Source organism: Ochotona princeps, chromosome 20 (assembly GCF_030435755.1).
Source record: "Ochotona princeps isolate mOchPri1 chromosome 20, mOchPri1.hap1, whole genome shotgun sequence".
NCBI classification, from domain to species: Eukaryota; Metazoa; Chordata; class Mammalia; order Lagomorpha; family Ochotonidae; genus Ochotona; species Ochotona princeps.
In genome coordinates, this window is record NC_080851.1 from 22,993,833 (window position 1) to 23,008,222 (window position 14,390).

Here is a 14,390-nt window from a genome sequence, read left to right on the forward strand (position 1 = left end):
TGTAGAAAAGCTGAATGAGCCATGGACAGATTTAACCAGTCTGCTACACATACTGACAAGCACAGGAACCAGCACTGGGGGTGGACTTCCTTTGGGGGGGGGTGGTTATTGGGGGTTGCTCCAAAGAGGCTGCAATTCCTGCTGGTGTACCTAAGGGCCAAACGTGGTGGGCAGGGTTGGGCTGGGTGAAGAGACAGAGCTGGTGACAGAACTGACCCAGCAATGCCAACTACCAATGGGGGCGTAGGCTGAAGTGGGGGATGGATAGAAACGGATCAGGTAATGGTAAGCACACACAGGAATCAGGTCTGGGATCACTTCAGATGATGCTTCTTTGGGAATAGCCCCCATACAATCGCTGGACTCAGAACTCCAACCATGGGGACAATCACAGGAGCTGTGGTCTGGCCGTGGAATACAAGTGCCAGAACTGGGCCTTCTCAGTGGCTCAGACAGTGCAGTGGATGGCATACCCAGATCCACGTGGGGGATAAGGCAGTCCAATTAGGACCTGCATAGGACATCTGGTGCCATTGCAAAAGAAAAAGAGCAGAACAAATTGATCAACTACCCTAGCCAAGTGTTGACAGCAAATATCTGGATGAGTGGAGACTAAGGTGGACTGTGCCAGCCAAAGGACCTTGGAAGGATTTACTCATCCTTGGATTGGCAAAACCGACCGCATTCCAGAACTATCGAAACCACCTGAGCAGAACCCTTGGAACACCTTCACATCAGGGACCCTGGGATGACATTGGGTGGCCGTTCCCCATCCCCGGTACTGAGGCAGGTGGGGGGCTGGGTGCACTTCTCCCTTTATCTCCCCTTCCTCCCAAATACAGGAAGATGAAAAAGAAAATTAAGAATGGTCTCACCCAGTTTCCCCTAATCCTCGACCCTTCCCACCCTAACCAACTATGTAAACATAATCAAAAATAAAATTAAATAAAATTTTGCAGCATGTACTGGGAGCTACATGGGATCACACCCGCAAGTGCAATTCACAAGATGGAAGCCATACTAAAAGAGGACGTAGAAACTGACCCGCTTTTAAAGTAGATGCAGGAATGAGTAGGGAAATGTTATTTTAATACAGAAAAAGCACTGTCAGTCGCTGGTTTGATTGAAAGAGGCATTTATATGGTAATTCAGCTGTCCTAGAATGATATGGGGAAATTGGGGCATTACACACTAAAAAAACATTTCAGAGATGTGAGATGGTGGAGCAAACAACGATGGTGGCAAATGCCTGGCACCAGAGTGCATGTCAAACGCAGAGGACAAGATGGTCACGGGAGGTGTGGCAGCAGCTACAGGATGGCAGAGCAGTGGCCACCGAGTCCAGCAGAGGTCTGCAGGGCACGCCACTGCAGACACATGGACATGGAGGCTGCTTTGGATGCTTCCCCAGCAGGCCAGGTGGAAACACAGGTCCTGTGTCAAGGGGGTTCCCCAAAACACTTCCACATCAAGCAGGCCACAGTGGAGGGCTTCACGTGGAGATGCAGGCAGGCCTAGCGCTGGTTTTACAAGAAAGTCATCAGCTTATACTTATATGTCCTAGGTCACAGAAACATCAAACCACCTCCCACCCTTTTTTTGTGATCAGTCAACTCATGCTGAGTAGGGTAAAGGTGTCAAGAGGAAATCACACTGACACACATTGGCTTCTAAGCAGGAATCTAAGTGGGGAGCATTCTAAAGAGGAGGCGCCCCGTCATTTCTATTTCAGTCTCATCTGCTTCACAGAGGAGTTGAGGAAGCACTGAGGACAGCGATGCCTCAGCTCTGCTCACTGCTTCAGTTCCTTGCACTGAAGTTGTGCAAATGTGTCCGTTAAAGCATGATTTCTTCATGTTACGTACAAGAGGGAAGTTTGGGAATCACACATCACAACGTGCACATTTTATACCACTGAGCTCCTATGCTGAAGCATTCCAATAATTTCAAGTTTCCAAACACCAAGCATGTCATTAGAAAAGCCCCAGGATATGTTACATGCTACCCTGACAGGGTAGAATATTACTCAGTTTAAATAACACCAGTTGCATCTAACTGGCAACGACATGGGGTATGTGGCCCTTGTGAATGTGAAACTAATTCTTTTGTGTTTATTCTGCTGGCTAAGATCATGGGAATTACTGAACTATTTACTTTTTGCTCTGGGTTCCCATAGACAGTTGCAATTGTGATGCTACTTAAACAGTCATAAAGGCAGAATGTATGCAGCCACAGACTTCCTCCTTTTGTTTGCCTTTGAAGAGGAGGTCATTAATAACAGCAATGATTAGCCCTCTTGGTCATCACTCAATGCAGACAGCAAGCACAATGGCCTTTACATCAAACCTGACCTGTGACGTTGAGCTCTTTAAATCCTGGTAAGTGAGCCCTGATAAGTCCCTTTACACAAAAGGATTTCCATTATAAACATCTGTTTTCTCACATGAACCATGTTGAACATGTTAAAAATAAGTTTCTTTTTACCTATCAGTAAGTAAAAGGAATAATCAATCAAAAAGGGGGGGTATGAGGAAAATCCACACTGACATGAACCTCCATCCTACACTTTCCCAGGGAATTTGAAAACCCTGGAGAAGGCAATTATTAAACTCTAGAACACAAGGAAGCTTCTCTTATGAAACGTAGATCATATCTAATTAAGACACTGAATGAATCTTCCAAAGAGAAAGGCAAAGGCAAAAATGTCATGCCATGTGCCAGTATCTTTCTAATTCTCGGATTCTACGTAACACATTCCAAAAGTAGCACTGTTGCTCTTTGCATCAGGGCTTCCTCCAGAGACAGGCGAACACAAACCAACCTTAGAATGGGAACATAACATGGCCCTTCTAGAAATACCAATCCAGCTCCTTCCTGCTCACTTTCCATCTACTGAATTCAGACTCCTGGTCACTCCAGATGGTTATGACAACGAGCAGCAGGCCTGTACTGGCACAGGGAAGGGCAGAGGGGATTCACCCACAGAACAACCCCAAGGGATAGTGACTACCTCAACTGCTGCTTCAGTCAAAAGGATTCTGAGGTCATGGTCAGGATCAACAGGAAAGAATCCATGACTCCAATGTCTAGAAAGGCCATACCAAGGGGGAATAGCTGTACTTGTGCCAGTTTGTCTTGCCTCACCCTTTCTATAGATCCATAAATCTTCCCAGAGAAGTTTCCTGATTTCCTGGCATGATGTCTGGATAGCATTGTTCCTAGGATACCAAAAGAATGGCTGCTGATGCACACACTATGGCATAACTGAATATCAGATCCTGTCCTACTTTATTAGGACATGCAGGCTGCTGGCATGGTGGTATATCAGATTATGCCTTTGCCTCTGGCACCTGAATCCCTTGTGGGCACTGGTCTGAGTCCCAGCTGCTCCATTTCCCATCCAATTCTATGTTGATGAGAAAGCAGTGGAGGACGGCCCAGGTCTTTGGGTCTCTGCATCCAAGCAGGAGACCCGGAGAAAGCTTTGGATCGGCTCAGCTCTGCATGCTGCAGTCATCTGACAAGTGAACCAGCACATCAAAGTTCTGTTTGTCCTAACTCCACCTTTCTAATAAAAATAAATTTTTGTAAAATGTCATGCAGAGCTTATTAACTGACAAACTTATTCTCTTCACAACCAACAGTGCTACGCAGTGGAACATGCAGCAACAATGGAGTTATTGTAATCTGGATAGTCTGGGGAGCTGCTCATGTAGAGCACAAAACAGCTGAAATAAGGTCAGTGAGACTTTCTGTGAATTGTATTTCACTATACTTACTTAAACTTCCTGTAGCACATGGCTAATGTAAGAGGTAGTCCAGGACTAGAATGGTTGGTTTCAATGTTGATATAAAACTACAAAGGATGGGTCTATTTACTGAGTTATGTCAAGTGTAATACCACCTAAAACATAGTAGGTACTTAATAGCCACTGAACGAATGGCCGGAGGTTCACTCATGCACTACTTTGCACCTTTGATCTCTATGCAACATCATGGGAAGGAGACATTGAGTATCACAGTACCCTTGGACTCCTATAGTAACAAAGTCCTTATCCTTGGTGAGCAACATTCTCCTCAGAACTTCAAGGAGATCCAGGACCAACAGAAGCTTCCTCAAATCCTGCTCTGAGAATCTGAACTACTCTGAAAAAGCTTCAATTCTTAGCCAGGAAGATACAAAAAATTAATTTTTTATAAAGTCCCTATTAGACACTCTGGAGGAACATTATTTTGGGCAAAACATTTTTATCATCACAGGAGGATGGTAGGGATAAAATCAGATTATCAAACCCACTGATGGAACTGAGTTTAAGAGCTTATCTCTTCTTGGAGATACCAAACAGAACATTTAATGTTTTTGTTAAAGGAAAATGGGGATGTTGCTATAAAAGACATCTGATATACATATACATACACACACACACACACACACACGTCTTTCAGCACCTTAATAAATTACGAATAGTTCACAATACCGGCATTTGCTTGCCCCCTAGTATTGAAAAGTGACAAAAATGGAAAAGCATTACTGAAGAGAGAAATCAAAGAAAACCACAATGAATTCTGTTCCAAATGTGATGATATTTTTTAACAAAATACTCATAATATGGTGCAAAAAATGGTACTTTTCATTAGCAACTGTAAATCCTAAATACTTTTGCTTTGGGAGCTTGATGCCATTGGGGAGAGAACGCTTTAGTGTTCACTGTTGCATTTAGCTTGCTTATGGCACATGCCATCTAACACCACCACAGCAAGTCATTAGGCAGAGCCATTTGAAACGTAAATACAACATCCCCTAGCACTTCCTTCTACCCCCCAATACTTGTAGGGACTTCTGACCTTGAGCTGAGAGTCTTCTCCAAAAATGTTGTCCGCACGTTTGAAAGTTTCCTCCCTGACACATGTACTCTGCCATCCACCCTCAACCAAACCATCTAAATTACATTCAGATTTTTGTGGTATCATAATAACTTCAATATGGGGTATATTTTCAACATTCTGGTAAGAGATGCCTTTCTTCCCTGCCTCGCCCTCTCTCCAAGTTATTTCAGGTTTGCATATTTCATTTTCACATCTCAGTGGGATATGCATCACATAACATTTATTTGTGAGGTCTAAAGGCATAAAGTGGGGGATTGTGAACTAGCATGTCAAAACTGCATACCGTATGTGTATGTCTCAAAGAATGAGAAAGGATTCCTTCAAGACTATAAGCAGTCTCAAGAGCCTAAGTCCAAAGCGAATACCACAACCTAATTAAAGATGAAGAGCATAACAAGTGGTATTAAAATGTCTTTTTGGATTCATTCTTCTCCAAGTTATGTTTTTATCAAATGTCTTGTCTCATTAATGACCCCAACAGACATAATGAGCACCCACACCTGCTAAAACCAATTCAAAGACGGTCAGAACAACGCTTTTCTACGCGTGTTGGGAGGATCCACAGGCAGGACAGAAAGCTACAAAAGCCATTAACCTGCCCTTGGGGGCAAACAGACTAAGAGACTCCCCAAAGAGGCTGCCTTTACAGAGCTTCATGGTGGGAAATACCATCATCTCTTAGGAATCAATTCCTGCATTTAGAACTTTTCTTGGGAAGGTGGTTCTTTCGGTCTAACCACTACTTCAGGCTCAACCTAGTGAACATTTGTGTTGTGCAGCCTCAGAGAGCCCTGGTGTTGAGAAAAGTTGCCTGCCTGGTTGGATGTTTCACTGCTGCCATCTTGAAATTTTTAATAGTTACCTAAGGACTTGTATGCTGTAAGTCTGAAGGTGCAACACAGCATGTGCATGCAAAAGGAAGATGATTTTTGCAGTATGCACGGCTCCTTTCACGCACTGCCCCCATAAGCCCAGACGACAGATGGGAGAGAGCAGCAAGTGCAAGGTGTGCCACGTCAGGACTGACTGAGGGGGACACTTCCCTGGAAGGCTTTACAGAAACCAGAACTGGTTTTGAAGAAATAAGGCAACCGAAACAGAACATAAATGACTAACCAAGCCCATTAAAGCCTTCCATGGTCCTATTTCTTCTGTGTATGACCCGATCATTGACACTGAAAATAACGCAGAAGGAAAGGGAAAGACAAAATGACACATAGGGTGTTTTTTTTTTTTTCCTTTCCGTTCTTCCTTGCTCATCAATAAAGTCAAAGTAGAGTATGGGGGTTAAAAGAACATGAAGTCCAAGTCTTCTAATTCTGAAGTTCTGGAACAACAAACTACATGTGCATGGACAAGTCACAGAATACAAAGTGTAGTTTTGTTCACTCTGCATGAGTTTAATGCTCTTTTTCAAGTGGAAGTGCACATTATAAATGGAAAAATTTACACTAACTGCTTATAATTTTTCTTTAACTGGAATGGCATTAAATAAAGCACTCCATGACAGTGGAGAGAAAGTCTGCAATGAAAGAGAAATGCTTGGGCCTAGCACAATGGTTCAGTAGCTAAATCTTCAGCCGGAACACACCGGGACTCTACATGGGTGTCAGTGTCCCAGCCGTACCTTCTAGCTCCCTGCTTGTGACCTGGGAAAGCAGCTGAGGATGGCCCAGAGCTTTGGGACGCTGTACCTACCTAGGAGACCTGGAAGAGACTCCGGGCTCCAGGCTTCAGGCCACTGCAGCCACTTGGGTACTGAACCAGCAGATGAAAGATCTTTCTCTGTCTCTGCTTTTCTCTGTAAATCTGCCTTTCCAAGTAAAAAAATATTTTAAAAAAAGAAAAAAACTTATCCATAGAGGAAATATCCAGAGCCTTAAGTGAATGCCTGGTAGCACAGAGATCCCCAACCCCTGTAAATCCTGTGTTTTCTATACACAAATCTAGGATAAAGTTCACGACTGACCATGGTTTACAGACTGCAGACCTCAACTCAGAGAAGGGAGGATGGGGCCCGGAGGCGTGGCCTAGCGGCTAAAGTCCTCCCCTTGAACGCACCGGGATCCCATATGCGCGCCGGTTCTAATCCCGGCAGCCCCGTTTCCCATCCAGAGAAGGGAGGATGGCTACTGTACTTGCTTAATACTTCAGCACTTTCATCCCACTTGATGGAACAAGAGGTTTGCATTTTCATTTCACACTAGACATTGCAAATTATGTAGCTGGCTCTGCCGTGCTTCCTGCAGCTACCGATCACACCCACTGCCTCTGCTCTGTCTGGTCACCATTTGTTAGCTCTGTCCATTTTCTCCATTCGTCCATCCAGCAGTTTCTGGCTGTGCTGTGCTCGGGCAAGGTACCAAATTCTGAGCAGATGAACAGGAATAAATGCCAGCCTCGCCCTCAAGTATAGACAAGACAGACGCTCAGTCATGGAGAGGAAATACCAACCCCACAGAACCCAAGCAAGAACAAGTGATAATGCATGGAAAATGTACAGGCCACTTCCAATGCTCATTGCTAACCGGCAGTACTCTAGGCAGTGAGTGACCTCATCAAGTTCCTATCCAAATTAAGGGAGACCTTTTCCTCATTTTCCTCTTACAGCTACAAAGGAGAGATACTAGAAAATAAACAGCCTAGACCACGGTGATCATTAAGAGATACAATCAGGAAATACCAGGGGGTAGTGAGGAGTAAAGAGGAGCTTTGAGCCTTTTCAGTTTTAAACCACTAAATCTGAGTTCACAAGCTATCATTCTGATTAACACAGCACGTAACAAGAACCATCACAATCTATTTTCCAACATTGCAATTAACTAGCTCCTTTTCTACTTTCTCAATGGTCAGATTTAGTTGTCATTTTATTGTTGTTAATCTCTTATTTGCCACTGACAACACACATTCTGTTTTTTTCTATTTAGCAGTGTTAAGCTTAAAACATGAAGCACCATTTCTTGCCATTGTGCTTCTTCTACATCTACCACTCTTTAGGAAGCATAATTCATCTGATACAATTTGTGAATTTCCAAATTAGGCTCTTGACTCCGCTCACTGACATCCAAGGAAGTGGTTAGAAATGTGTCCTCTGGGAGCAAATGCTAGCTCTACTGTCCATGGAGTTTCAGAAAAGGACTAAACTGTCAGAGCTCAAGTTTTCCCATATACAACATAAAACAGAACCTTGACTGTCTGACAAGGCCATGTTTAAGACTCAATCAGATAATCGCTATGAAGCACTTAAAATAGTACCTGGGAGCCAGTTAGCTATTAAAATACACACCGCTACCACCATCACCACCACGGCCACTACTACTTTTAGTAATACTATTTTAGGATCACGTTCTCACATCTTGTTTTAAAAATGCATTTGAAGTGATCTTTCTCTGAAATCCACTGAAAAAAAAACTACATGGAAGGGTCTCTAGATTTCCGAGATGCACATTATTTCTTTTTAAGTAAAAGCACATAAAACATCCCGAGAATGACACCTGGCAAAACATACCTTATGGGTTCAGAGATTAGAGATGTTTTTATTTACATAATTTTTTGCTACAACTCCAAATACCAAACTCCTTTCTCTTCCACTCCCTCAGCCCCCTGCCACCCCAAGCTTTTCATCCTACACGGCCTATTCCAGGGTAAAAGTTAATGAACTATATATAAACTATTCGTGTCATTTTTAGCATGGCTCCCTCAGTTCTAACTTTTGAAGTGAGTTTTAAATTTAGGAATGTCAAGCAAGTTAAAATGGCTGAACTGTTTTCTCGGATGGAAAGGGAAAGGAGTAGCTACTCTGAAGGTTTGTTCCATCACTCAATGGAACAAAGCACTGTTTCCCTGGCTGCCCAGGGATCGAAGGACACGTAAACAAATAGAGCAGATTCTACATTAAAAGGGACTACACACCTGTTTTAAAAACAGCTTCAACAACAACAGAAAAAAGCCTTCATTTAATATTTTCTGATGATTTAAGATAGTAGCTGGGTAACACTAAGCTTTCATTTGATAACCTTAGAAAACATGATAGCCGTGGGATACCTTTTCACAACCAGGATCTTTACAGTAAGCCCGGCCACGCCCACTGTGGGCCGGTTGGTCCTTACCAATTCCTGCGTGTCTTCCTGCAGCGGCAGGAACGCTGCCTCCAGGATCGCCATCTGGTCAGCACTGAGTTTCTGCCACAGTCCGATGAGCAGAATCATCAAGTGGGTGGCACTTTTCAACCTGGTGAACAACTGCGACAGATTGCCGTGGTTTTCTTCAATGGCGTCTGCTAAAGCCACCACCTGCAGAAATCAGAATCTTCAGTTAGGGCTGATCTCACAAGCCTTGAAGCCCTCCACCAATTACACTTGGCACGGTTCTGTTTTCCTTTCAAACAACTTGATGAACTTTGTCTTCCACAAGCACAAACTAGGTGAGTAAGAAAACAGTGATCTTTCATCTGCTCCCTTCCTCCTTTAAGGGAAAAAAATCCCAAATGCCCAAAGTAATTCCAAATCCATACGGCCAGGGGATGAGAATATCTGAAATCTGTTTAATGGAACCATTGTTCGGGGTCTTCTTCCCCACTGACTGACCTTCATATATGCTAATGTACGTAGCCTAATAAAGTTACTACAATCTTTATTATGAGCCACAGATTACTCAAAATATTCTCATTGAAGTAATCGCATTTGCTTTGAATTTGAAATCATAATGTCATTACACCATCAGAAAACGGCTGGCTTTTCTGATACTCAGATATGTATGTTCAATGTTATTGGGATATCCGCTAGTCCAGATTTATAGCTAAAAGCAGATAATGTCAAATGTTTGATCTGTTGAGCAATACCACTCCTAACACAAATGTCAAGCACTAGCCCAGAGAGACCTGAAAGGAAGGAAGGAAAAAAGGGCAGGGTGTGGTAGTTTCAAAATGCCAACTCCACTTAGGGTAAAACTGGCAGGGGTGAGTAGAACTGGTCTTTAAAAATCCTTTTGAATGATCCTGTGGGGGGAAAAAACAACTAAAGCAACAATTGAATATTCAAAACTGCCCATTGGTGTTTTATTTTAATGTCTTGGTGAATTTTGTGCTCATTAAAAGTAATGAACTGACAGGAATAGCAAAAACCAGGGCAATGTGAACACCTTTTAAGTTGCCGCTGGCTGGAGGGACTAAACTCAGAGGTGAAGGCCAAGTGCAGGCAGATCATCCATTCAAGGATATTTCATTGTTTACCAACACTGGGCCAGATGACTTGTTTAAAAAACAAATCATCCTTCTAAGGACTGGCAATGACAGCTGTGTGGTCCTCCGACCAAATGGGCAGAGGAGCTGTGAAGGGACAGTCCTCGGAGTGTCCTAGAAACACTGAGAAACAGGTTGGGGAAAGGTAGAGCAACAGGAGGTTGAAAAGGCCGGGCAGAGCTGGGTACCCTGTCCCTTGGCTGAGGGCTGGCAGGAGCTATGACGGGTCATCACCCAATTCCCATCCAGCTCTGCAGGGAGTCGCAGCGGTCTGGATAGAGACCAACATTACAGGGAACTCCTCCTCTTACTATATGCCTACTACTGTGCTACTTTCCATTTGTGCTCAAAAAAAAAAAAAAAAAAAAAGAAAGAAAAAGGACACAACAGACCATAGCCCTGAAAGGACCATCCAGTTTCTTGGAAAGAAAACATACATAACCAATTAGTGGCAAGAAACCCTGCTCCACTCATGTCCTAATTGTACAGAACAGAAAGTAAGTGTGAAACTAGTTAGCAGAGGGACGGATTACTGTGGGCCAGAGTTAATATCCCTGGGGCCTCTTTTACTCAAATGGGACTTGGAACTCATCCCTTCCCTATTATTTCAAGAAGTTCCTTTTGAGGGACAGAGAAAGGCCACTTTCCTTAAAGCAGAAACACCTGGAACCATATGCTTCCCTCCCCTCCCCACAATTACAACAGACTGCTGTTGAGGTTTAAGTTTATACCCTTGTTCCTCCCACGAATGTTACCACCTAAGCCCCGTTGTGCGGCCATAATATGATGACACAGATGCTTAACGTCAAAAACTCCAAATCATACAAAGATCAAGGTCATAAACACCTCGGGGTGCCAGGTAAGCACCAACATTTGCAGGAAACACTACAGGCGATTCACTGGAGATGGATCTCATCTCCGCCTTCCAACGTTTCCATGGAGAAAGGAAAATTCGGGGAGGCAGATCGTGACCACGTACACAGGAACCCAGAGACAATCAAGCAGAAGGCTGCTAGGACCACGGTGGCCACGTTCACGATTCCTCCAAAAAGCATTCCACTCAGGGTCACAAGGTGCCTGTGTGCCTTCCGTCCTCACAGTGGTATTCTCTTTTTCACAGATTGGCAATCAGAGGCTCAGCCAATGTAGGGAATTGGCCCCAAACTGCGCAGGCAAACTGTGCCCAGACTTAGAAGGGCCATGTTGCTTGTGTAACACCTGCTGTCTGTCCTGACATTTTTTTTCCCAATCATTTTACTCAAGTTGGGTTTTTAAAATGAAGTCAGTGGGATGATGGCGCATGTACCAGAGGAGTTATGTGCACTCATCCATGTGAGTCAAGTTCTGACACTTAAAACAGGCACAAACGTTACACACGTCAATGGTAAGAGGCATGCCATCCATTGAACAGTTTTCAGTTTTTCCTTACTTAGATATTAAGTGGAAAATTAAAAACATCAATAGAACTTGTGAGGTGAACTACTGAAGACAGGAAAAAGCTATATATTTTAACAGCCTTTTCTTCCTGCTTTTTTTAAGCAAGGGTCCCTCATTTTAATTTTGTACTGAGATGCGCAAATTAAGTAGCCAGCCTGACCACACACTTAGTAAAAGAACAGTATTCAAACTTTGGTTCTGTTACACTCTAAAGCAAGCTTGAGGTTAGAGGCACTCAAGGGGCTCAGACAGGCATGGTCTCACTGGTTGAGCATAGAGAGCCTCAGAAAGCAAGCAGTGGAGGAAGAAGTAGAGGTATGCTGGAAGCGACTGAGCTCTACCGGCCGGCTCGCAAGAAAGAACTCTTTGTTTCTTAGCCATTTGCTAAACTCAGCCATTACTAAAAATTAAAACATTACCAACTAAAAAAGCAAAGGCAATAAATAGGTCATAACTGACCAGTTCCTAGGAGAAGTATTCCTAATTCATACTGGGCTCTTAAGGTTACTCATGCCCATTGGGTCTGCATGTTGGAAACACTTTGTAGCAAGGAGGTGTTTACTCTACATTCAGAGCACTCAAAATGGCCACAGTGGGAATATTTCAGAATATGGAAAGCAACAAATACTTATGTAGAGTCAGCTTCGATGTTCTTTCCTGCCTTCCCAGATGATCTGCTGTTAAACACTTACCAGATAACCACTGACAACAGGTTCCCAAAATGTATCCTGGAGAACAGATGCTGGCGTGTGGGACTGTAGGACAGCAAGGTAAGCTGCTGCTTGGGACACCGCATTCCCACACTGGAGAGACTGGTCTGACTTCCTGCTAATGTTCCATATAATGGCAGTAAGTGCTACAATCCCTGTCACCCAAATAGGAGTCCTAGATGGGGCCCCTGGCTCCTCGCTTTGGCCACTGTGTTATCTAGGGAGTCAATCAGCAGATGGAGGATCCCTCTTTCTTCCTCCCTCTAGGTGTCACCTTGTCTTTCAGGACATAAAAAAAAAAAAAAAAAAAAAAAAAAAAACTTAAAACAGGTATTGAGCAAGAGGTATTTCAGAATAAAGGAAAAAAAACCTTGGGTAAAACACTAAAGTCAAAAAGTAGAGGTTACTTGTTTGGGAAGAAGCGAATGTTCCACTTTGGGAGACGCACAGGATGACACTAAACTGGTTAACTTGAGCTAGGGCTCCAAGGAACCAGCCTGCTCAGGTCAAGAGCACACACTTGACTCTAGGCACCGGGGAGCCACTGAATAGCCACAGTTTGGACCTTACTGGATGGAGGCTGTGCTCTACGCAGCTACTGGATTATAGTAAACATCTGGGCATTCGCTGAGATGTAAGTGAAGCTTTTATGCACATTCTTCGTTATTGGGGGGGGGGGATGTCCCACTAAGTGTACCCATTTCAATTCCTGGACGCATCCCACTTTGCTCAACACAGCTGTTGCGGAAGAACGACTTAGTGAGACAGCACCCCAAGCCACAGTCTTTCCTGAGCAGGGCCCAAAATACATCAGTCTGAGAGAAGCATTGTCTAAGTTCAGCTTTGCTGGATGTCTCTCTGTGCCACTGTGGAAAGAGTCCACTATCCCCAAAGGGTCACAGAAACTGGAAAGAATTGGGATAAACAATTCCTTATGTAAATTACCCCCAAGGACAATCTTTCTGACCTACTGGCCAGCGTGGAACACTCAACAGATCTCCATGTTCTCAATTTAGTTTTACACATAACAGCCAAGTTTACTTTGTCCTCTGTGAGAGCCAAATGAATTTAGCAGCATTAGCACAGTGAAAAGAGCTGGGAAAACTTGACCCATCAAGACGGAGGTTTGTGTGACCAAGATCTAGAAGGTCTCACACAGCTCAAATGGAATCAAGAACTGGAGCCAACCTGCTTCAGCTGCTAGGACTTAAGTTTTGGGGGGTGTAAGAGGCGGGGAAAGTTACGTTTTGGGGCTCATCACCAGCTGAGCAGGATACAGTTCCCTGGTGTTCAACAAGCCTGAGGCAAGACAGGGCTTTAGGAAACAATAAATGCTAACAGCTTCAAGCACAATGTGTTGATGACCTCTGTTTTGCTTTTTCTGAACTGAAGGTTTCCAAATAAAAGAGAGACCCCCCAAAGGACATCTCTGTCCAACTGCCCTATCAGTTGATGCCAAAGGACTGAAGCAGAGGTCCAGGGAGCTGCTCGAAGGAAAATGCTTGACCCATAAAGTGAGTGTGAAATTAATCCCAAATACTTGCAGCTGCCAAGATAGGCTCTAAAATTGGTTTCAGGAAAGCAGCAGCAGCAGCAGAGCAGACATGAATCACACTGGGTGAACACGGACATGTCCAATTTCTTCACCTACACTTACTATCCAGTCTGCTTCCAGATTCCATGTGGGGCACACAGGATGTAGCAGAACCCACTACATGGCTGTTTAGCCATCGTTTACGGAGGTCTGGCAGTGGGCCAGACACTCTGCTTTTGGCTGTTCTAAGAGGTGCTTTGGTGAACCCAAGGCAGAAGTTACTGCCCCACTCCTGTGTAATAGAAGACTTCAGACCCCCAAGTGCACTGCCCGTGACCATGAAGAAGGGTGGAAAAAGGCAGGAATCCTAACCTTATTATTCTGATCTTTTGGGTGCCAATTCTTCTGCACCAACACACAAAATACAAGGTGACCACACAAAGATCAGCAGGATTTTTATCTTCAAAATTAAAGACAATATGTCAAAAACTACCATTACATCCCCAACAGATCCAATATGGTTTAGTTAATGTTTTTACTCCCAAGTCTTTAACATGAGGCTTGCCTGAGTTGGTTAGCTTCT

At 43.8% G+C, this 14,390-nt stretch overlaps 1 protein-coding gene across 2 annotated transcripts in view; it reads right to left on the reverse strand.

Moving 5' to 3' along the window:
- Nucleotides 1-14,390, reverse strand: part of BBS9 (Bardet-Biedl syndrome 9) — a 330,719-nt gene that overhangs the window by 72,032 nt on the left and 244,297 nt on the right. For both annotated transcript variants that reach the window (XM_058677975.1, XM_058677974.1), the window contains one exon: nt 8,997-9,179. In XM_058677975.1, coding sequence (XP_058533958.1) covers nt 8,997-9,179 — 183 coding nt within the window. The remainder of the gene's footprint in view (nt 1-8,996; nt 9,180-14,390) is intronic.